Source organism: Emydura macquarii, unplaced genomic scaffold (assembly GCF_026122565.2).
Source record: "Emydura macquarii macquarii isolate MOO-44397 ecotype Brisbane River unplaced genomic scaffold, CSIRO-AGI_Emac_v2 contig_1876, whole genome shotgun sequence".
Classification (NCBI taxonomy): domain Eukaryota; kingdom Metazoa; phylum Chordata; order Testudines; family Chelidae; genus Emydura; species Emydura macquarii.
Window position 1 is genome coordinate 21,800,135 of NW_027132013.1, and position 24,722 is coordinate 21,824,856.

The 24,722-nt window shown below is 38.9% G+C and overlaps 1 protein-coding gene across 6 annotated transcripts in view; it reads left to right on the plus strand.

The window, feature by feature from the left end:
* Nucleotides 1–24,722, plus strand: part of ZNF106 (zinc finger protein 106) — an 82,622-nt gene that overhangs the window by 6,111 nt on the left and 51,789 nt on the right. For 4 of the 6 annotated variants that reach the window (XR_010921644.1, XM_067557913.1, XM_067557917.1 and 1 more), the window contains 5 exons: nt 4,976–5,023; nt 5,665–5,747; nt 7,151–7,212; nt 14,061–14,261; nt 21,514–23,676. Coding sequence is in view for 5 of the 6 variants with exons in the window: in XM_067557913.1 (XP_067414014.1) it covers nt 5,694–5,747; nt 7,151–7,212; nt 14,061–14,261; nt 21,514–23,676 (2,480 nt within the window). In the remaining variant the exon portion in view is untranslated. The remainder of the gene's footprint in view (nt 1–4,975; nt 5,024–5,664; nt 5,748–7,150; nt 7,213–14,060; nt 14,262–21,513; nt 23,677–24,722) is intronic. The other 2 variants (XM_067557914.1, XM_067557915.1) reach the window with 1 other exon arrangement.

Consider the following 24,722-nt stretch of genomic DNA (forward strand, 5'->3'; position numbering starts at 1 on the left):
AAAGCTTCAGAGCTCAGTTAATGAAGAGCACAATCTATAATACTTAAATAATTGATATTATTAAACAGACATACCAGGTTAAAATATTGTTAAGTAAGCAAGAAAGTGTAGGCTAGTAACAGCTTAGATAAATGTTTCTCAACAAGGGGTATGCAGAGGTCTTCCGTGGGTATATCAACTCATCTAGATATTTGCCTTGTTTTACAACAGGCTACATAAAAAGCACTGGTGAAGTCAGTAAAACTAAAATTTCTTACAGACATGGCTTGTTTGTACTGCTGTATATACTGTACACTGAAATGTGAGTGCAATATTTATATTCCAGTTGATTTATTTTATAATTATATGGTAAAAATGAGAAAGTAAGCAATTTGTTTAGTAATAGTGTTCTGTGATGCTTTGTATTTTTGACTGATTTTGTAAGCAAGTAGTTTTTAAGTGAGGTGAAGCTTAGGGTACGCAAGACATATCAGCCTCCTGAAAGAGGTACAGTAGTCTGGAAAGGTAGACAGCCACTGGATTAGATGACTGAAATGGAAAACTTTGAAACTCTAATTTACATTCTGTTTTGCTGTTTGTTTTCTTTTTGCATTTCAGTCAGCTTAGAGAATGAAAATAAACTGATCACTTTCAATTTTGTATAGCTGTTTTCACTTTCTGGTTCTCATTTGTTTTGTACTGTTTCGAATACACAAGATATATAGTTACTTCAGTGTTCATGCTACATAATATGCAGAGGAATATATAAATACAAACATCTTCCTTAAATTAAAAAAAAAAGCGCACCTCTATCAATATTCGATATAATACATTCTTATTTATAGGGACCTAAATTTTGGGCCTAAGCTGCCTGTCAATGTCTCTTTGCCATGTTCTTTATTTTATGTGGAAGTGTAAAGTTTTTGAAGGCTGAGTGTTACTTCACAGAATCTTCTGTGTGACTGTGAGCAAATGGCCAGAGTGAACTTAAATCAGATGATCATCCATCTTTAAACTAAATATGGTGCAGCTGAGCAGTGGTTCTTTGCAGGGCTTTGTTAGAACTCAGGCCTTTTTTCAGCCTCTTGCTCGAACAAGCTGAGTGTGCTGCTAAGATCAGCAGTACTTCCCCCCATCTCTCCCTCCCTTAAACCAACTAAGACTTTTTACCACAGCCCTTTGTTGTGAACGACCTCTTTCCTCTTTGCAATCCTGTCCCTTCCCCTTTCTTGTGGCAATTGCAAATACTACAGTTATCTTAAAACTGGGAAGGCAATTGGACTCTAGTTGGACTACAGTACTTGTGTGATCAGTTGCTGCAGGGGAGAGGGCAAAAAGCAAAAGCAGTCTACCCCTTCCTACCGTAGGCTGAGAACAGCATCTGTGCAATGCACACTGCCTTGATGAACTTCTAGGCTCCCAGGTTTTTCAAGTGATAGCACATATGGTACTATCTGCTAAGACAGTCTAAAAGATGAATGTCCTTATGTGGGAGCTTGATCTCTTTGAGGAGTCCCGAGGATTTCCAAGCAGCTGGTATGTTGGGCAGTCCTCACGCTCCACTTCAGCTGTGGCTTTATATAGTCAGAATACTCAGCCATTGATCTGTAGCAAATTTAGCATTAGCATACATTAAAAATGTATGTCATCTCCTAAGGTTGGACATCTGATCAGTAGTCATGGGTTAATTAATATTATGGCAGGAAGTAACTTAATGCCTTATATTTTCTATTTAGATAGTTTTTGTTTGCCAGAAATGTTCTTCAGACTCTTCACATGAGAGATTTATTCCCCACAATTTGCTGTAGCTAATTCAATAAGTTTGTATTACTCATATGCTGTCTCACTTAAACTTGCAAGCCACAAGTACATCAGAACCAGTTTATCATGGTTAAGTTGGCCCCGAAGATGATAAAATGCATATTTGCCCTCTTTAAACCACTGTTTGGGCACGTTATTTTTCCTAAAATCCAAAGTGGTTTTTTTTTTTTTTTTTGAATTGTATGGAACAAATGAGGCACAACCTCCTGCTATTGAAATATCCAGCCTTCCCAGAGAGTATTCACGAAAATGTCTCAGATTTCTTTTTGGTCAATTTTGATTCAGACTTTTATTAATATTATAACAACACATTTTCCACTATTATGATCTTGCTTTTTATGGCAAATGAAGCCATTCAGAGGATTGGTGGTGTCCAAAGCAAAAATGATCGACAGTGGCTAAGCCTGGAAGTTATGTTATCTAGTGTTAGTGTGACCAGATAGTGTGAAAAATTGGGATGGGGATAGAGGGTAATAAGCTCCTATGCAAGACAAAGCCCCAGATATCAGGACTGTCCCTATAAAATCAGGACATCTGGTCACCCTATCTAGTATTGAAAATATATCAGTTATCTTTTTCCCTTTTTAAAAAAAAAAAATAGCCTACTTACATAGAAAGTTCTGGTTGTGCTGGAGTAGTGAGCACCCAGTTCTTTATTTTAACTGTTTTACAGCTAGGCTGACTTGGGTATGAAGAAGGTCAACTGTCTTGACTGATGGAGTAAATGGCTCTGCTGAGATTTGTAGCCAAGATCTCCTTGGATCTCAACACTGTTAAGTAACCAATCAGGCCAAGTTTGTGCTATGGCACTGTATCTATGCCTCTTTGGCACCATAGTGTAAGCGTGTTTTATGTCGATAGAAGGCTTTTTCCCCCTATTGCTTTAGGAACTCCTCTTCCCCGAACAATGGTAGCTAGGTTGATGGAAGCATTTTTTCATCAACCCAGCTGTGTATGCACTGGGGGTTAGGTTGGATATTTATGGTACTCAGACATGTGGATTTTTCACACCCCTGAGTGCCATAGCCATATCACAGTAACATTTAAGTGTAGACTAAGCCTAAGGGAACTGTTGTAGATAATACTATGAACTTACTGTACCTTTCGTACAACAACCTTGAAGCCCTTTAGAAAGGTGAGTCTTGCAAAGGTTTCGTTGGAGGAGTTGGTGACTTTCCCCAATTTGTACAGTGAGTTCAGTGGCTCAGGGGGGAATAGAAGTTGGGTCTCCTGTCTCCTAGTCATCTACAATGTCTCCTAGACCCTGGAGTATTTCTGAGTGCTCCAGCTGCAAGAGTCTGTCTCTCTTTCTACAGAGACAAAACTGTTTGGGCTTTCATAGTGACAGCCAATTGCAGTTGAATTCAGTTAGTATTTTTAGTACTCTGTCATAAGCAATGCCCAGTTGATTGGGCAGTTAGAGGGAGCCTTAAACTCTTCCTGTAATCGTGTATAGTTACCATGATATGTTTTAATTAGCCAAAGCAGGTGCAATTTTAGCGTTACTTGTTAAGACATTTTAATGTTACACATTTACCTGGGGCATTGTACTCCACTGACCTCTTGTCCCTATTCAATCCTAAGCCACCCTTTTACACTAGTATATGACAAATTCCATTCATGCTCAGCTAATTTGAAGCAAAATTCTAAACACATGCAGACACTATTTCATTAAACTACAAAGTAGCACCAGTAAAGAATATTGGGGAAGCAGAACAGATTCTTACACAAAAGGAAGCCATCTGTAATCAGTATAAGGATTAGCATCTCTGCTTTTCAGTACTGTCCTTATGTTAATCACATTAAGACAAGTTTCCTAAATTATAAAGAGATGTTTGTACTTTTGTCACTTGGATCTTAAAATGAACAGTGCTTCTGCTGTAGTAGAAAGTGTGCTGACCAGGCAGGCACTTCCATCTGAGCTCCTGTTCTCATGTGCTTATTAACATACCATGAAATTATGCTTGAGTACAAAACTTTTCATATTTGTTCTTAGCCCAAATTTGAATTTATTTTGAGAAGCTTGGTAAAATTTTGTTTAGCTGTTTTACTTACTTACAAAATCTGAACATTTTTTTTTTAAAGTGCCTTGGAATTACCCTCAAATTTTTGGTTCTAAAAGTTCACGTTGACTTACAATGAAGGCAAGTGTCTTTGGCATGCAAGTATCTAATAACCTTGTTCAGTTTATGACTTCCCACTAAACTTTGCCATATGGAGATGCTCAACTCGAGACCTAAGCATGCTTTAGTACTTTATTTCAAAACTAAGACAGGTATAAATGTCTTTCAATCATTAATCATTCAAATAAAGTGGATATGTATCTGATAGTGTTTTCACATGTATGTTAATTTTCCTTGTGAAGCAAATGCACATGGTAAGTGAAAGCATTTCAGTAAAGGCAAGAGTGGCACACCAGTAATGCACGCTGACTAAGCAGTGCTAGGTATTTTTCATGATTGAGTCTCACATGTTTAAATACACTCATGCATTTATTTCAGTATTTCAACTTATTCTTTTTTGAGGGAAACTCATCTTGCATTATGACGTTTGAGGGTTGAAATGACCTATGTGAGGCAATTACATTGAACTGCTGTTAATGCATAACTATAAATGGCACTATAAAATACTGAATTGGGAGGAATGGAGGAGTTGTACATTACAGAGCCATAGTTTTGAATTTCCTGACACTTTCATCGAACATTGAATTAGAGTACAGCTATTGCTCAGGCAGGTTCAGGCAAATATGAACTCCATCTGCAAAAGCCACTTGACTGGGCCCCACAACTGCAATAGCCAAGATTCAGTGTGCGCCCTATCCTCACCCTACTATGTGCCTGAAACTTCTAAGCCATGCCAGATACTGAGGGTTTAATTCTGCTGTAGGGTAAGAATGAATAAATAATTTCTGAACTATATTGTATATTTGTTGAGGGAGTTTGGTGAACAGTGGATGGAGATTCCTTGTTAAATTGGGGACAATTATGACTATGAATTTTGCAGCATTGGCTAAGCTGGCCCTTGTATTCTTTTTTTTAATCTGTAAAATAGCAACACTTTGAAGATGGCTGAATAATGTCTCGCTTTGCAAGATTTATGTACGTCTAACAGCATTAGCACAACACTACATAATATTTATTTTTTCTTTCCCCTGTCTATTTCTCTTCACTTTAAGATGAAGGATGCTTTTTGCCAGGCGTTGATCTAGAAATGGGAAATAGTGGTAGGTGTCTGGGTTTTTGTTTTTTTTTCTTTTGCTTAGTGTTATTTAGTGCCTTGTGAGAATAAGAAAAGAACAACACTTTATCCTATTATATAAATAAATCCATCACCGTCTGTTATAACCTGGATTGATATGACCATGATGTCTGATTGACTTAGTTATGAAAGACCTTCTCTTTTATTGTGGAAATTAATTTAATATATTTTTAAAAACACAAATATATAAGAATCATTTTGCTTCAATCTTTGGTTGCCTTTGTTTGAATACACTTAGCTCTTTAGAACAATTCCTTAAGTATCTCTCTTGTGACTATCCAGACTATGATAGACTTTTTTCTTTGCCAAGCTAATTGCATGACTGCTTTCAGTGCTTCCAACCCTGTTTGCTTGTGGAACAAGAATCTGATCTCTGAATAAAATTGTTTTTTTGCTACGTAGTCCTTAAATGACTGCTTAAAACAAATTGTGTCAGTTGAAAATGAAAGCCCCTCATAGGTGTGAGAGGTGTTTTATAAAGGGCGGGAAGAGACACAGGGACATCTCAGTACAGTCCTCCTTGTAAGAAGGTGCTCTTATTTTTAATATCTTCAAGGCAACTATATTGACAGGAAACCGTGTTCAGGATCTTTTTTCTATTTTCAGGTTTGGGGTAAGAGCTGTCCAAAGTAGTCATGGCTCGAGAACGAAAATGCATACTGTGCCACATCGTGTACAGCTCAAAAAAGGTAAAAAAAAATTTTTTTAATTTGCAAGGCTAATGTCTTTGTATGTGGAGATCTGGCTATATGGAGCATGGGAGAAACATTTCCTTGTTTTAAGGAAACTGTAAATATACCTTTCTTTCTATCAGAAACTGATAGAGATCTTCAGATTTATTGAATGAAATTGTTTCAAATACTCTCTGATAGCCTCTTGCTCAATGTGATCATGCACTGGATGTACATTCTCATTAAGAATTAAAATGCCTGGGACTTTTAAGTTTTTATATAATCATACAAAAGATGACATGAAAATTATATGAAAGTTGTAAGTCCAGCACACAGAAGCTCACTCAGCCTTAATTCTGTTCCCTTGTGCATTCAGTGTGTGTCTTATGACATAATTATATTTTGGTTTTTATGGTGGATCCCTACCTCTTTCAGTATGTCAGAAGGACATTGTTCAGCAGTTAAGGAAGCTAATTTTCTCCTCATCAATGTTTAGGATGTGCCGGTGGCTTGCTTACTGCACGTCTTCCATACCCTGCACTATAGATGGAATTTTTCTTTTCCTTAGACTTTCCTATGGTGCTTATCAATGCAATATCAGAGTACCTCACAAACATTAATGACTTTTATTTTCATAACATTTTAAAGTAGTACTATTCCCATTTTATTAATGAGGATCTGAGGGGCAGAGAGAGAAGGGTGACCTTTTTCCAAGTGTCACAGGAAGTCTGTGTACTAGGCAGGAAAAGAAAATGGATCTCCTGGGTCCAATTCTTATTCCTTAACATGTGTTCTTCCCCTTCCAACAGACATCTACCTCATTTACAACATGTTTTACAATGACTGCAGTGAAAGAGTCAAAGTTGCTTTAAATCCAAAGCCAATTCATTATGCATGCCTCAGGTCTGTCTAGAATGCACACCAAATGAAACAGGTCCTGCAGAGCAAAACGTGTGTGTGATGGTATAATAACACTGTATCATAATACATATACACAAACAAGGGCAGAGTTAAGCGACCCTTATGTTGTAAATATTCTGATTTTTTTTTTTAGGGTGTTTATAGTCTTAGTTTGGCTTTTATATGTTATGGAATATCTCTTAAAAGAAACAATTACTGTGTACAATTATTTGCTGGAAGGGAGTAGACCACACTGAAGTCAGAGCCCTTGCCTCATTTCATATAGGCTTTTCTAAATCCACCTTCTGGAGCTCTGTGTCTTTCTATAATGAATTCTAAAGATCTGTCCTATGGAAGGAGGCTTAGTGGGTAACTCTTCAGGGTCACATCACCTTCCAAAGAGTATAACTATTTGCAGCTCCACCTCATGGAAGTCAGAGGTAGAAAAGACCTATTAGAGCAGAATACATCCTTTTGCAGCGTAGAATCAATTATGAGTTATACTTTTTTTTCTTTTGTAGGAGATGGATGAACACATGAGAAGCATGCTTCACCACAGAGAACTTGAAAACCTGAAAGGAAGGTATACAAATGATCATGCAAACTGCTTTTCAGTGCTGTTTACATGTCACACTTTTTGGGAGCTAAATTATCTTATTTTCCATGTGAGCAAAATTCAATTTAAAGGGAGAGGATAGATTAAGAATTACTGTTTCTATAAAGCACATGGCTTTATGTGCCTTGCAAATAGATGCTACAGATATTAATAACCGCAAGGAAATGTCTCTGTTAGGAGCATGGGATTTCTCCCTAAATCTGTGCAATTTGATGCAGCTATTAGCTTGGGCCATACTTTGATATTTTTCTATTGTCTTACATTACAGTAGGGTATAATTAAAAATTGTGTTTCTGTAGTTAGTTTAAAATCAACAGCCTACTATGCTGCTTAGCCTAATCATCTAGAAAATCTAAATCATAGGAATAAAAAAAACCCTTAAACAAAAAAGTACTTATTTTGCAGGATGATTAAGACTTTGTAAATTTAGAGTTAGACATTCTAGTTTGTACCCAACCCCAGTTTTAATCTGAAATACACAGACATGAGTACATAAGATATAGAGGCCTGAACTGTGAAAAGGACCCCATTGTGACAGATGCTGTACAAGCACATAATAAGAGACATTCCTGACCCAGAAGAGTTTACAGGCTAATTAAATCAGAATGATGGACGGGATGGGAAATGGGCTCAGCGAGTTGAAATGACTTGTTCAAGGTTGCACAGCCAGTTAATGGCAGAGCTGGGAGTAGAACCTAGCTCTCCTGAGTCCCAGGCCAGTGTCCTGTTTACTATACCACACAGCCTCTGTCCTTCAAATAAAGTATTTATACCATATGAAATTTTTTTTTAAAGTATATTTTGGGATTCCCTCCAAGAGCTTTTCCACTTTGCTTATCCAGAACACCTTAACCAGTTCTGGGAGAAAACCTCATCCAGTTTTCTGGGATCCAAAACACTCAATTCAGCTCTGGGTTTCGTCATATAGCAAAGCTACGCTGAGTTGGTCAGACTCGCGCGTAGGTGGTGGGTATAGGACATACCACCACGCATCCAAAGTACATATTTACATATTACACTGCATTTGCTCTCCATTAAATCACACTTTTTGGATTCACTTGGTTACTTCGTAGGAACAAGTTCCTGTGTAGCATGCTCTGTCCATGTGCTGTTTGCATGGAATCTGATCTTTACATTCTAGGGTCTGGTCTACATTGCCAGTGAAATTTGGAGGCAGTCGACAGGAGTTACACAAGCTACACAAAGTAGCTTGCGTAACTCCCGTCGACTTCATAACTTCCGTTTAGTGTGCTGTCTCCACTGCTCTGCGCCGATGGGAAACGTGTACCCGTCAATGCAGTGCTACGCTTTTTGAGGAGGTGGTTTTATTAAATGAACTTCTGGATCAATTGAGCAGGTCTTCACTTCCGCTCAATTGATCCAGATAAATCGATCTTTTTTGCCTCCATTAGTGTAGACATACCCCGGGTTTATCTTGTCCGTATTCCCTAGCATTTAGGTGCTGCTGCTTATCTTAATTAGTACAGACCTTCTGACTCAAGTGTACTGTTTGTCAAGCCCCTATTTACAACTTTACCTTTCATTCGCCTTCCCAGTTATGCCCACTAAGAAATGAGGCAAGTTACTTATGTCAAGCCAGGCCTACAATATATTTAAAAATAAACTCCTAAAGCCCAGATGATCCTTCACTCTCAAAGGTTAATGGTGTCCAACCACTAGTGTGGTGGTGAATAAATGTAAGATGTCCAGACTTTTTTAAATGGCAAAACTGAGATCTTGCCAGGTGGGGAAAGTGTGCCTGAGAGGAGTTTTGATGGCTTTTTGGGAAAAGTTGCTTACTTCTTCTTTAGCCCACCCTTTGGATTAGAAGAGGCCACTTCACAGTGAAAGGAGAAGTGCAGAGGAAAATTGTTTGCTCACCACCATCCCCTCTTCTTTTTTTTGTCCTTTATCTCCCCTGTTAACTCCTCTGTTCATTCTTTTTCTTCTGTATCTCTAATCTGTTACCCTTCTGAATCATCAGTGCTGCTTTTAAAAAGCACTTCCTCACTCTGTTGTCTTTTCCCATCCTGCCCCATTGTCTCTTTGGGGATATGAAAGGCCTGAAATTATGCCTGGAATCAAAAGTGCCTTACTATTGCCTCTCATCTGTTCTCATTCCTAGCAGTAGAGGACATCTGTTCTTTGAGAGAACAGCTGAGAAGTGGTTGCTCAGATACCCCTGTGTCATCAAGATTAACTTTAGCAGTTTGTCTCAAGCTTCTGTGTTCTGGCTAATTTTTAGAGCATTCCCTTTAATAAATATTTTCTTATAGCATATGGTAATGATTCTAAATCCTTTAGCAATTGCTAAGGCTGGGATAGATTCAAGGGCTAAAGATGGAGCAGATGGCAGCTTAAAAAAGTTCTAGTCTTCCATTTTGTGTTTGGATTTCTAGGTTACAGTTTTCCCCCAGCTGACAACTCCTCTCTCAGGCACTGTTGGACTTTAAAATCCTGCCAGCCTCCAGCTAACACCAGCTAGCATTTTAATTCTTTTAAAATTACATATAATATACACACACACATTGGATTTAGAGTTGCTTCAAAATGGATCATCCATGTTGTGTAATAAACTTCCCCCTCATCAAAACATTTTCCGCAACATTCTTCAGCTTGTGGTGTTTTTGATTTAACTAGGTGCCTTTCATCACTTTTACCATCTGGAGATTAGATCACCTAGTGAATTTAACTCAGTATTGTCACCCTGTTGTATTCTTCATGAAACCTTGGTTTTAGATTAAAAGGAAAATTTCAGATTTCCATTGTATCTGATACTGTGAAATTTCAAAAGGTTTAGTAATGTCATAGTTTTCCATTTTCTTAGCATCAGAGCTGAAAGATCTTGATTTAACATCAGTCTTTCCTTCTGCTATGATAGTGTTTCCATCGCTTTGATTCAGATCTCTTCCTACAAGAAAGGCATCTGCTATAGAAGACCTAGTTCTTATACTTGAAAATCAGAATAGATAGTAAATTATTTAGTTTACTATTTACAACCTTTATTTCTGTCTCTCAATTTTGAGTAATAGAAGTCTACTCAACTTCAAAACTTATGTAAAAGACCAAGGGTAGGTTTCAGGAAGGAGACTTGAAGCAGTAACAGCCTCATAAACTTCAGTATGTGGAGGAGACAAAGAGCTATGCTGTAACATGGGTTACATTAACATTTATATTATCTATTGGTTTCATGGTTAATACCCCATTGACATGAGTCAGTTCACACTTCTGAGTTTCTGTATGCCAAGGAAGACATAATTGCATTGGTTTAAACTTTGTTTACTTTTTTAAAGTTAACTTTATAACCATGACAGCTAAATAATTTTTAAGTGAAAACTTCGTTTCTTGCAAGAGGTGAATTCTGTAATATATGTTGCCCCAATGGTGTACATGGGACTCTGGTTATAACTTCACTTCGTGGTGAGGTCATCATATTTTGTAAAAATTCCGTTTTGGACAGTAATTTAGAAAAAACTTTGAGTGGTGTCTGCTCCAATCTAAGAGACTTAATTGAGCCTTCACATATTGGCTCTGAAAACTGATTTTCTTCATTTGGGTGTGTGGGTTGTTTTGGCATTTTGTCACTTATCACATATGTTCTTCTAATGTCAGATTTCCTGCAAAATTCTCACTGTCTTAAACAGGCTCTCCATTCTACATGTCTGGGATGCAGGATCTCATACTTGTTAAAGGCAAAAGATACATATGGTTCCATCCTATTTTTGTGCTGCCTCTCTTTAGCACTATTGAGCATTAAGCTGCCACTGTCTTTCCCTCTCTTCTTCAAATCACTACTTCACTTTTTAAATTTAAATTCTGGAGAAAAGTCACATTTACAGGGAGACTCTTAAGTCCTCAAGTATATGGCTCTTGCCTATTATATATCTGAGAACACTAAATTGAAATGCAAGAAACTTCAGCAGTAATCTTAAACATTATGATGCACATGAAGTCTAGCTCTCTGAGTGACTTCATAACAGCAATTTGAAATGAGGCCAAAGTCTCTAAGCAAAGACTATTTTCCAGCTCAAACTGAAAATAAAACAGCACTTCAGTATGGACAGAGATTATCCAATTGTCATACTGAAATACAAAGCAGGAATTAGTCAGGTTCTCAAACACTTTCATAATGTGGACCACTTTTGTCCTTGTCATAATGGTGTCCGTTATCTCCCCTCTTAAAGTTGAGCAGACAACATTCCTTTGGCTTTTAGAGCTTGATTTAATGGAAAAGTAATGTTTAGGAAAGTATTTAATGTATTTTAGGCTTTTATTGAAGCTTAATCGCTGGAAACAAGGAGAGTCATAACCATGTGATTAGTTGTTTCTCCACAGACCATCAAGTGGTTCAAGAACCACAGTTTGGGAACTACTGATTTGGAGGGGGTGAAGAGTTGGAGATTCAGTCCCCAGCTCTGCTACTTAACCTTTTCCAAAGTAACTCTAAGCTCTGCTTCAATTTACCAATCAGTAAAAGGGAATAATAATTACCTTGCAGAGGAATTGAAACCTCTATTTGTGAAGAACTTGGAGATCCTTTAGAAATATCAAGTATTATAATAGGCACCACAATTTTTTTTTATTTCCAGTTAAAAGGTCCTTAAATGTAAAGTATAGCTCTGCTATGAAAAATGAGTATGTAAAAATGACATCTATTTAGACACCTGCTCCCTGTTTGTATGTCTGGTCTCGTTAAAAGTAAGCTTTTACTATATTTTAAACTTGGCAATTCATAGCTAACACAGTAAGAGAGTGAGCTGGATTCTATCCCTGCCTCTGCATTAGCAAAATTATTAACCAAGTTTCAGTCGGTTAAGCCTGTGGTAAGTCATTGAAGATGAAGTAGTACTGATGTCATACAGCATAATGTAACCTGTAGAATCTTTATTACTGTAGGTAAAGTGCGCAAAAGAAAGAACCCAGTCTTGCACACAAATCCCAGGTTGAGTTTGCAGGGTGGGCAGTTAGGAAGAAAAATATGTATTTTACTTATAACTGCAAACTTGTTCTACAATTGATTTGAAACTGAGACTCTCAATTTAAGTGTATAAAGTGGTGTTTCTATTAATTATACTTCCTAAACATGTGGTCTGTTTGAATGATCTGATTGGTTAAATACTTTACCGTGTTATTATAAATCACATTTTTACTTGAAGGAAAAAATTTCTTTTTATATCACTTGTTCATTTCAGGGCCTTTTTAAAACACACAGACCTTTATTTAACAGCCAGCTGGTGATCCTTAGTTAAGCATGGTTCAGATAAGGATGCTGGCTTAAAATCTTGTGACTGGTGAATTTTTTTTTTTGTTCTGAATTTCTTTCATACTTTTAAAATCTACAGGAGGCAAGATTCTTGGACCTCTGCTTCCTTTGATGCAAACATTTAACAGAATAATGAAGATGTTCCTGGTCTGGGTGGTGGGGATTTTTCATCAGTTCAGTAAGGGCAATTATAATATGAAGTGGAACAAAACAAGTTTTAAAAAAATCTGTTTCATTTGGTATTGACTTTTTGATGTACAAGTTCAGTTTTATAAATATATTTGATGTGAACTAATTAACTGAATTCTAATCACTTATATTGCTGCTTTGGGAAAAGGCAGGAGAATTCGCCTGTCCCAATGACCAATCTAAATGTAGTTTCTAGTTTTGCTTTTAATCTTTACATGGACCACAAGTTCCTCACTGCCGCCCCCTTTATTTCCATTCTTGTCTTTGGGCATTTATAGTATTTGATCTCTATTCGAGACATAGGAGTATTCAGTGATAAACAAGATGGTAGGATGCAAGAAAGCATCAGTAAGTCAGGCAGTGGGCCCTATGCTATTCCCACCACACTATTTGCTTGACCCAGAACACATGATTTTTTCTGATCAACTTTACTTTTCTTACCAATGGACCTATTTTTCTTTTTTACTTTTTTTTAACTACTAATCTAACTAAAGGATTGGTCAAGCACAAGCACTGTACAGTAGGCTTTTTAATAAACTTGAAATGTTGATTTATCTTACTTCAATAGCAGCTTTACTGCAGTATTCACTGAAACTTTAGTAAAACCATTTGTCTGACACAGCTGTCAACTTCCTGCAACTGAAATAATTTTGTATGTTTTAAGATAAGCCTTCCAAAGTAGAAAACAGCCCTCGTGCATTATTTTAACCAAATAAAGTACAGTGAACTGAACACCCTCCCATCACTTGCTGTGCTATGGAGTCTTTGCATTCCAAGCAGAGGTCTCAGCTGTCCCAGTTTAGGTTACACTGTATCAGGATTGGCTGTAGCAGTGAACTCCCTCCTTCCTCTTCTAGCTTTCACTGGGGGAAAGCATGAGGCAGATATTAAATGTAGAAGCTGTCACCAGGCTTTTCCAGTGCAGCTGGCACCATGGATGTGCTTCAGAGCAGCTCCTGCTAGCTCTGTAAGCCCTCCACTTTGCCTCCTCTCACTATGTTTCCTCTGACAAGATTTTGAATACAACAATCCAAGAAGAATCTCCCCACCCACACCCATCACCAACTTATACTGCTCTATTCCCAAGTTTTTTACCTCTTGATTGTTGGAAAAAAATCTTTTAAAAATTGACCACCAAAAGCACCAGAAGTTGAGACGGAAAATTGCTATAGGAAAAAGGAAAAGCCAGAAAATTCAAATAGTTTTAATGTATTGAGCAAACTATTAGTGCCTAGTGCACAAGCAATTGGTGCGCAAGAAAGCACAAGAGAACTGGCATATTCAGAGGAAACAGAGTAAGATCTGAGTTATCTACCATGCCTGTGGGAAGAATTGAATGTCCACCCTCTCCGTCTTTCCCCAGGGACAGCAACCATAAGTGCCAGGTGTGCAGGGTGACAGTGGTAGGCTTGTCTGCATATGCCAAGCACATCTCCAGCCAGCTGCACAAAGACAATATCGATGCCCATGACCGAGAGGAAGAGGAAGGGAAAGAAAAGGCTGATGAAGAGTACTTTGACAAGGAACTAATTCAATTAATCAAACAAAGGAAGGAACAGAACCGGTGAGTATTTTCCTTCTGTTGTCACATGGGGGAATTCCTTTAAAGATATTCTGGGTATGGAGAAATGGTGTTTAGATAGAAGTCTGTGTGCAGTGCAGTCTGCATGTAACCAGTATACTGATCATAAGAGCAGTTTATGGTAACTATGATGCAGCTTGTGTGTCTAAACACAAAGATTCCATTTATCATTTTCATTCTGATAATTGCAAAGTTTACTGCTGTCCTTGGTAAATGAAGCTCAGCCTAGTCCACAGCAGAAGTAAAAGTTTCACTTGTAGAGTCATAGAGCTTTGAACTGGAATTCCTTGCATGCTTCACTAAGGATTCAAGAGCTTTCAACATCTTTATGCAATATTTAATATACTCATAAGTGTATAGTTGAATAAAGTGTTCCAATAATTTCAGCAAGAATATTAGTATCACTTTTTTGCCCTTCAAAATTAGTCTCTTACGAACTGTAGTTGGGTATAACTTGATGTTTGTATTTTACAGTTCTGGTTTATGATTTCTAAAATGAATCAGAATATTTTATTTTGGGTAACAATCTAAATAGCATCCTGAAATGCACTGAAGTCTTAAATAACTCTTTTTTTGGTTTAGTGTTAGCTAAATATTACTGTTCAATGTGAATTGTTAAGTTATGCTGCTGCATAGTGTAAAAGATTTCTGCTTCAGCATTTAGCCTGCATCTGACACTGCTGTGAGTATGCATTGCTAGTATCATGTTAATTTTGTAATACTGTCTTACTCTTTAAATTGTATATTACTGTAACACTATAAGGGTGGCATAGGTTTTTCCTTTTTTAACTTTATTTTATGACTGGGGATTTCAACTATAGTGTGCAATAAAGTGTGAGCTCTCCTTTGGCCTGACAAAGAAAACATAGAAAGGAAATCAGTCTAGACACTTTGGATACCAGCCAGGATTATGCAGGTTTCTAGGCTTTCCATCCATCTCTTCATTCTATGCAGTAACTGTGCTGCATGGTACCCACTTTTGTGCTATGATGCTCAAAATTGTTTTAGAGCTATTCTATTCCTTGGCTCCACTTGCCAGAGGAATGAAGTCTTCTGCATGTAGTATTCTTGGCCCACTTAACTCTTTTTTTTTTTTTTAAATCTCTGTTGGAAGCAACTTGAGGGGGGACCAAAACTAAGTGTTAAGTTACTGGTGCCCACAACAAAATTACTTCCATCCAAACAGACTGTTGTTGTCAGCTATTTGACTCAAAGATGCTATCATTTAGACTCCATTCCTGTCCTGGCTTCCTATATCAGAGCTCACGTTCCCTTATGCAGTAATCCATATGACAACTTCAGATCCCTTTCAGAGGAGGCAGAAGTCACTTTAATGTGTGCTGAAAACTTAAAAAAGGGAGATGGAATATGAAGTTCTCAGTTTATCCACAACGAGGTGTTGCGGAGGCGGATTCTGTGATACGAAACTTCCCTGTCCTGCCCTTCCTGTGACCTATAAGGATCCATTCTCTCTAAGACCAATTAACAAGGATCTTTCACTTTAATTCCATTTTTGCAGGTTAAGTAGTTGTAGTGTTCAGATTGCTGATCCTGAGAAGAACTGCGCCACCAGCATTAAGGCAGCCTTTATCTTCGAATGCATGTGTGATAGATTCAATGTGTGTTCTTGACATCCTGCCAAGTTCAAATACAATCTTTGTTGGTCATCTACTAGTAGACTACCAAAGGGCAATAGCTACGTGCTCAAGGGAAGGTCTTTCTTGTCCTCTTACTGCACATTTCAAGGACAAGCTGTGGCCTTATTTCAAAACTAGACAAAATGTTTGTTTGTTTTGTTTTGTTTGTTAGCTTGTCTGATGTCTGAAACCAAGCTTGCTTGGGTCTTTAATACCTAATTGTCCTACAGGAACTCTAAAAATCAAGGAAGGGTCACTTGTTGTTTTCTCCATCAATTTGAATAACTGCTTTCCTCAGCCTAACTTTCCTTCTAATCTTTACCAGTTCATCCTAACTGTAATACCTAGCATTTACAGGATATATAATTTTCAAGACCTTTTTTAATTATTGGTAAATTCATTCTCCCCCTACTTAACAATGTTCTATTTAAATAATGGCTCAGTCACACTTTCAGTGATATAGATTGGGGAAAGAGAGCTTGTACAATAGGGAGTAACTTGCTTTTTGCTCTTAACTTTTTTTTTTTTTACAGTCCCATTACTGGCAAATTGAAACAAGTATTGTCTCATTTTCACTTGGTAGACCTGCCTTAATTAAAGTGAAATTCATTGCTTAGTTGTCTCTTCTGAAACTGAGTCAAAATATCACATCGGTGGTGAAATTATGTAATTGGAAGTTCAGGGAAAAAGCTTCATTACAAAGCTGCTTTAAATTGTTGACCAAAGTAATGTAAAATTCTGCTTGCCCAGAGCAAGTAACTTTTTTTAAAAAAACAAATTAACCAAATGTGAGGCTATAATGGTAAGTGTGGGGGGAGGATCTTGCACTTAACCTGACAAATGTTCATGACAGCTTTACAAAGCTAAATTAAAAATCTGTGTTGCTTTCGTGCTTTCTCCTGATCCATACTGAGAAAGTAGAGCAATCAGTTAGTTATCTCAAGTGCCTATACACAAATGCAGGAAGCCTGGGAAACAAGCAGGAGGAATTGGAAGTCCTGGCACAGTCAAGAAACTATGACGTGATCGGAATAACTGAGACTTGGTGGAGTAACTCATACGACTGGAGCACTGTCATGGATGGGTATAAACTGTTCAGGAGGGACAGTCAGGGGCGAAAGGGGGGAAGAGTTGCATTGTATGTAAAAGAGCACTATGATTGCTCTGAGCTCCAGTATGAAACTGGAAATAAGCCAGTTGAGAGTCTCTGGGTTAAGCTTAGAAGCAAGAACAATAAGGGTGATGTTGTGGTGGGTGTCTGTTATAGACCACCAGACCAGGAGGACGAGGTAGATGAGGCTTTCTTCAGTCAACTAGGGAAAATTTCCAGTTCACAGGACCTGATTCTCATGGGGGACTTCAATCACCTGGACATCTGCTGGAAGAGCAATACAGCAGAGCACAAACAATCCAGGAAGTTTTTGGAGAGTGTTGCAGACAACTTCCTGGTGCAAGTGCTGGAGCAACCAACTAGGGGCCATGCTTCTCTTGACCTGCTGCTCACAAACAGAGAAGATTTGGTAGGGGAAATAGAAGTGGGTGGCAACCTAGGCAGCAGTGACCATGAGATGGTCAAGTTCAGGATCCTGACAAAAGGAAGAAAGGAGAACAGCAGGATACGGACCATGGACTTCAGAAAAGATGACTTTGACTCCCTCAGAGAGCTGATGGGCAGGATCCCCTGGGAAGCTAATATGAGGGGGAAAGGAATCCAAGAGAACTGGCTGTATTTTAAAGAAATCTTATTGAGGGCACAGGAACAAACCATCCCGATGTGCAGAAAGAATAGCAAATATGGTAGGCGTCCAGCTTGGCTTAACAAAGAAATCTTTGGTGAACTTAAACACAAAAAAGAAGCTTACAAGAAGTGGAAGCTTGGTCAGATGGCTAGGGAGGACTATAAAAATACTGCTCGAACGTGCAGGAATGAAATCAGGAAGGCCAAAGCGCAATTAGAGTTGCAGGTAGCAAGGGACGTGAAAGGGAACAAGAAGGGTTTCTATAGGTATGTTACCAACAAGAGGAAGATTAGGGAAAGTGTGGACCCCTTACAGAATGGCGGATGCAACCAAGTGACAGAGGATGTGGAGAAAGCTGAGGTACTCAATGCCTTTTTTGCCTCTGTCTTCACAGACAAGGTCAGCTCCCAGACTGCTGCACTGGGCGGCACAGTATGGGAAGGAGGTGAACATCCCGCAGTGCTGAAGGAACAGGTCCAAGACTATTTAGAAAGATTGGACATACACAAGTCCGTGGGGCCAGATGCAATGCACCCGAGGGTGCTGAGGGAGTTGGCTGATGTGATTTCAGAGCCTTTGGCTATTATCTTTGAAAGCTCGTGGCAATTGGGGGAGGTCCCTGATGACTGGAAAAAAGCAAATATGTGCCCATCTTTAAGAAAGGGAGGAAAGAGGAGCCGGGGAACTACAGACCGGTCAGCCTTACCTCAATCCCTGGAAAAATCATGGAGCAGGTCCTCAAGGAATCCATTTTAAGGCACTTGGAAGAGAGGAAGGTGATCAGGAACAGTCAACATGGATTCACAAAGGGAAAGTCATGCCTGACCAACCTGATTGCTTTCTATGAAGAGGTGACTGGCTTTGTGGATGTGGGGAAAGCGGTGGACGTGATATACCTTGACTTTAGCAAAGCTTTTGATATGGTCTCTCTCAGTATTCTTATCAGCAAGTTAAAGAAGTATGGGTTGGAAGAATGGACTATAAAATGGATCGAGAACTGACTAGAGCGTAGGGCTCAACGAGTAGTGATCAATGGCTCCATGTCTAGCTGGCAGCTGGTCACAAGTGGAGTGCCCCAGGGGTCGGCCCTGGGGCTGGTTTTGTTCAATATCTTGATTAATGATCTGGAAGATGGGGTGGATTGCACCCTCAGCAAGTTTGCAGATGACACTAAGCTAGGGGGAGTGGTAGATACCCTGGAAGATAGGGATAGGATACAGAAGGACCTAAACAAACTGGAGGATTGGGCCAAAAGAAATTTGAGGAGGTTCAACAAGGACAAGTGCAGAGTCCTGCACTTAGGAAGGAAGAATCCCATGCACAGCTACAGACTGGGGACTGACGAGCTAGGCAGCAGTTCTGCAGAAAAGGACCTGGGAGGTAACAGTGGATAAAAAGCTGGATATGAGCCAGCAGTGTGCCCTGGTTGCCAAGAAGGCTAATAGCATATTGGGCTGCATTAGTAGGAGCATTGCCAGCAGATCGCGGGAAGTGATTATTCCCCTCTATTCGGCATTGGTGAGGCTGCATTTGGAGTATTGTGTCCAGTTTTGGGCCCCCCACTACAAAAAGGATGTGGAGAAGTTGGAGAGAGTCCAGCGGAGGGCAACAAAAATGATGAGGGGGCTGAAGCACAAGACATATGGGGAGAGGCTGAGGGAACTAGGCTTGTTTAGCCTGCAGAAGAGAAGAATGAGGGGGATTTGATAGCAGCCTTTAACTACCTGAAAGGGGGTTCCAGGGAGGATGGAGCTAGGCTGTTCTCAGTGGTGGCAGATGACAGAACAAGGAGCAACGGTCTCAAATTGCAGTGGGGGAGGTCTAGGTTGGACATTAGGAAAAAGTTTTTCACTAGGAGGGTGGTGAAGCACTGGAATGGGTTACCTAGGGAGGTGGTGGAATCTCCATCCTTAGAGGTTTTTAAGCTGCGGCTTGACAAAACCCTCGCTGGGATTATTTAACTGAGGTTAGTCCTGCTTTGAGCAGGGGGTTGGACTAGATGACCTCCTGAGGTCCCTTCCAACTCTATGATTCTATGTGAGTGGAAAAGCAAATATGTCTTTTTACCAACCTGGAAGCTGAGCTTTGAATAAGAGAACATTATTTAGCCTTCCACAGCATGTTTGCTCTACAAGCTTGAAGGGAGCCAGTAGGGAGAGAAATGAAACTTTGCAACTAAACTAATGATTTCCATTTGGAGTATTCGGAATAGCTTTTTCATTGTAATAAAATGATGTGCTAGGGTGCTAGCTGATGCCAGTGGAAGAGAATTGGGAATCAGATTGGTGCAGCTCATGGGAGTTAAATAAGCTAAAACTTTAAGATTTTAAATAGAAAATTAAGTCTATATCTCTTAAGGTTACAAAGAAACACTGTTCATGTTTTGAAAGCCAAGTGATGTAGCCGTCATGAAACAATCCTGACACATGTCAGTTGGCCCTCTTCATTTCGGTGGTATTTTGACCATAAAGCTTGGTGATGATTTAAATGGCCACATTATAAAATGTCACTGCTGATCAGAGTAAGTAAGATAATGGCTCTATCATGTTTTTGATCTGTTCAATCTGAGTGCTATCTCATTTTGGTGCCACCAAAGGGTGAAACTTTCGAGAGTGTCACCTCTTTCCCCAATCTGACCCCAAAAGATAACAAATCCTATTCATTACAGATTAGATAGTACAATATAGGTGCAGACTACCATGTGGTGGAACTTGAAAGGAAAAAGTTGTCTATCTTATATCCTCTTTTCTGCAAACAACTCTAAGCATTAGTTAGCTTTTTTTTTTTTTTGTAACCTACCAAATTCTTGTTTTTTACCTATTCATGAATTGTAATTCTTGAAATGTCATGGAAAGCATCCCATTTAACCTCCCTCCCCTCAGTGCCTTTGCATCTTTCTTTCTTCCTTTTAACTAATCACTTCCTGCATTTACTCCTCAACTCATATCTGCACCACAATACATCAAATTTGTGTACATTTACATATGGGAAAAATACACTCCACCTCACCCTCTGCAAAAAGTGAAACTAACCTGACACTTGTGAATCACTGACTGCCTTGTATTTTGTATTTGTATTACAGTAGTCCCTAGAGGCCCAAATCAAAATCAGGGGCCATGCTGCATCTTTTTCTCTTCCTTTGTCTGGTCTATGTAGATTGTCCCTTCCCAAAAGTGCTTAACGATCTCTTACATTTTTATACTGTGCCTCACACAATGTGACCCCAATCTTGGTTGGAGCGTGTAGTGATGTTACAAATAAATAAATGATCTGAATGACAACTGACTCTTTGGAGGAGACATTTTTGCATGTAATTTTTTTTTTCATGGTATAACTTTATAGCACTTAACAAACAAAAATCCCTTAAAAACAAATAATTTTACATTAAGACCACATGTGGAAAGTGGCAAAATAATCAATATTTTAACTATATCCAATATATAAATGTGCCAGGGCTTTTGGGGGAGATATTGTCAGTGTTTTCATTCTGTGCAGGCCTTATGGAAAAGACCAGAGAAATTGGCTCTCTTAAGCAGATGACATTGATGTCTGGATTAGGCGACTAGTGAGAACTATGAACTTTCTGCCCCAGAGGCCAAGAGCATAGCCATTTCCAGATGTTAGTCGTTTGGGAAACCCAGTGTCTTGCCATGTGGCCTGAACTTGCTCTATCCTATCTCATGGTATTGTTATTTACCGTCCTGCTTTAAGCATTAAATATAATGTGTAGATATTTATTCTGGTAGAATTTTAGATCATTTTGAATAGTTGTACAGGCTTGTTACCTCTTGCAAAACTGGGATATATTGGGATATACTTTCCAATTACTGAACAGACATATTTCCTTATGTCTTCTAGGCAAGTTGAAGCTTGCTGTACAAACCAAGAAATAGAACCTGATGATAGGAGACCACAGAGAAGGCAAGAAGAAAGAGCTGTTTACAAAGACAGAGAAACTTATGCTCCATCATTGTGGCACCATCATGGCCCACCTCAGAGGGACTGGAAATGGAAAAATGATGGCTTTATGAATTCTAGGCCAGGCAAATTCCCACATTCTGTAAAGAACCCTAATGCAGACAGACAGCTCAATGGCCCCAGGGGATACTCTGGGTGGCATCAAAATGGTTCTGGAGGCCCTTCTGGTCAGCATGACAACCATGGGAATTCTGGAGGTGTTTGGCATCCAGATGCAGGAGGAGAAATATCAAACTGGCATCAAGGTGTCAAAGGAAGAAATTCCAGCTGGCATTCTGAAGGAACAGATGACTTTTCTATTTGGAATTTTAAAAACTCTGGAGGAAACTGGAAATCCAATCCTCAGGGTGCAAATGGCTGGAATTTTGGTGGCACTGGGGACACACATCCACTCGGAAGAAATAGAGCTGTAAATCCTAGTTCCCAAATAGAAGATGGGAGTGTTGCATGGAAAAAAAACTCTTTTAAATATAACCAGAAAAGGTATACATGGCAGTGGCAGGAGAATGACAAATTGGATTTTACTAGTGATAAACTTCCTCCAGTGGGGGCACTGGATTTCAGTATTTCTGAACAACCAGAGAGTAAAACTTCCAAGATGAATGGAAAGAGTGGCAGCCCTTCGAGAGAGAAAATTCATCGCTGGACTCCTTACCCATCCCAGAAAGCTACAGAACAACAGTCGTGGTCTGAAGAGAATGTTTCTAAAACTTTAGAGAGAAAAGATTCTGTATTTCTACCTGTTCTTGAGACATCCAGGAAAGGGATGGACCTTGAAATTGATATATCAAGCCTTCCAAAAAAGACAGTCTGGGAAGAGACCCTTTTAAACCACCCGTCTTACAAGACCGCTGCTGACCATCTTGAATCTTGCAAAGCGAACGCAGACTGCACCACTGCAGGAAGACCTGACCAAGAAGAGGGCAGAAGTAACAGGATGCCATCACTGAAATCCCCACTCCTGGTTGCTCCAAACATGAAGTTATCTTCCCAAAAGCAAGACCCAAAGAATTTCTTGAAAAATGTCAAGCTTCTGTTATCCTCATCTCCTGCACAACTCCAGAACCATTCGAATGCACTAAACTTAGAAACTAACCGTTCCTCCTCTTATGTATCCAAGTTGCTCAGTGCTTGTACTCGTAGCTTAAAAGGCACTAGAGATGTTCCTGACAGCAGTCAGAGAGAGCCTATTGATAGCCTAAGTGAAGAATTACGAAAAGTCAAAGAGTTGCAATCCAATCTTTCTCTGCAAAATCCTTATTTAAGTTCATACAGAGACAAGGAGAGTGATCTAAATGGTGATCGGACTGTAGAGGAACCCAAGAAAAGTTCTTCAAAGGTTAATGAGCCTAGGGTTGATACACTAGAGGATGTAAATGATAGGGCACTAACAGAGTGTGAAAAGGCTGAAGGAAGGGTTGAAAAGCAAAGTCCTTTTATTAATACTTGTTCACCATTTGATCCTCAGGAGTGTGAACATGCTACCACCAGAAAGGAAGGTGACACAGAAGCATCAAGTAAACTTCCCAATTCAAGTATTATTACTGATAAGCAAAAAGATTCTGAATTTCAGATGGAGTCCATAGTGTCCCCATCAAGCCCTCAACACAACTTAAGTGATGACTTGAAAACCTCTCAGGAAGGGAAAGGTGAAGATCCTATCAAATCAAATGATCATTTTGATATGGAAGGCTTTGAAAGCAGTTTAGATCATGAGCTACAAAAAGGAGGTGGTGGCCAACCTTCAGGTCCTCTTCTTCCTGAATTAAGTAAACTTGGACTCCCTGCTTCTCTCCAAAGAGATTTGACACGACATATCAGTTTGAAGAGCAAAGTTGGGGTACATCTTCCTGAGCCCAACCTCAACAGTGCACGGCGTATTCGAAATGTCAGTGGTCATCGAAAGAGTGAGACTGAGAAGGAGTCTGGACTTAAACCAACCCTGAGGCAGATTCTTAGTGCTTCCCGAAGAAACGTAAACTGGGAACAGGTCATCCAGCAGGTAACAAAGAAGAAACAGGAGCTTGGCAAGGGTTTACCAAGGTTTGTAACTTTTAACTTTCAAACATGGATCTTATTATATCTAAGTCACAAGACGCTAAAGACTAACATTGAAGAACTGCAGAGATTAATTCTACTATACCATATTTTTATATAAAGATATATATATACACGCACACACACACACACACTCGCATTCTCTCTCTCTCTCCATGAAAGATTTTACCACTGCTTAATTGTAAACTGGTTTCCATACCAGTGAATAGTTGTGGTCTGTTTTATGAAGAGGCCTTTTCCTGCTCCTTCAAGCAAGAAGTCCATTCTGATCGCAGTTTGTGACTGTGTTGCTCAACACCTGAATTCATATGACACTGGTAACATTTAGTTGTATTTTAAAGTTCTGTTAACTAGAAAAATGTATAGGTACAATATGAACAATACATTAAATATATTGCAAAACCACTAATTCAACTTAAGTTTTTTGCATGTGATTTAATAGTTTGATAAGCACTTATGTTGTCACAGGCAAGATGAATGCATCCCTTGCTCTAGTAATTCTATCTTTTAAAATTATTAGAAATTTGTACATTTAAAAAAAAATCTAGCTAACGTGATTCTCAATATCGTGCACATTGAAGCTGTCTTTAAACTTAATGTGGAGACAAGTATTTTCAGTCTGTTTTGTAAATGCAACATCTTATTGTCTCAACCTTAGAAGCAGGTAATTCTGTAATGACTGAAAACTATAGTAGCTTTACTTCTTTGTTTTAAAATTCTGTTTCAGGTTTACCCAATATAAGAGTGTCAATAGCTCTAGTATAAGTAGCAGTTTAATGCAGCACAAAGATTTATTGAGTGATCAGAAAAGAACTTCTGTACAGGCTTCTGACATCAAACTAAGAGGGCCAAACTGATCCTCACTTCACCCTAGAGATGAGGAAAATCCTGCTTTTATGTTTGAAAACAGTATTGTGGCTAAGAACTAACACAGTAACAAAATTATGCAGTTAGAGAGTCCTTCCTTTTTAGATTACACAAAAGGCAACACAACACTAGTATTGTCATCCTTTAGTCCTTCAGTGTATACC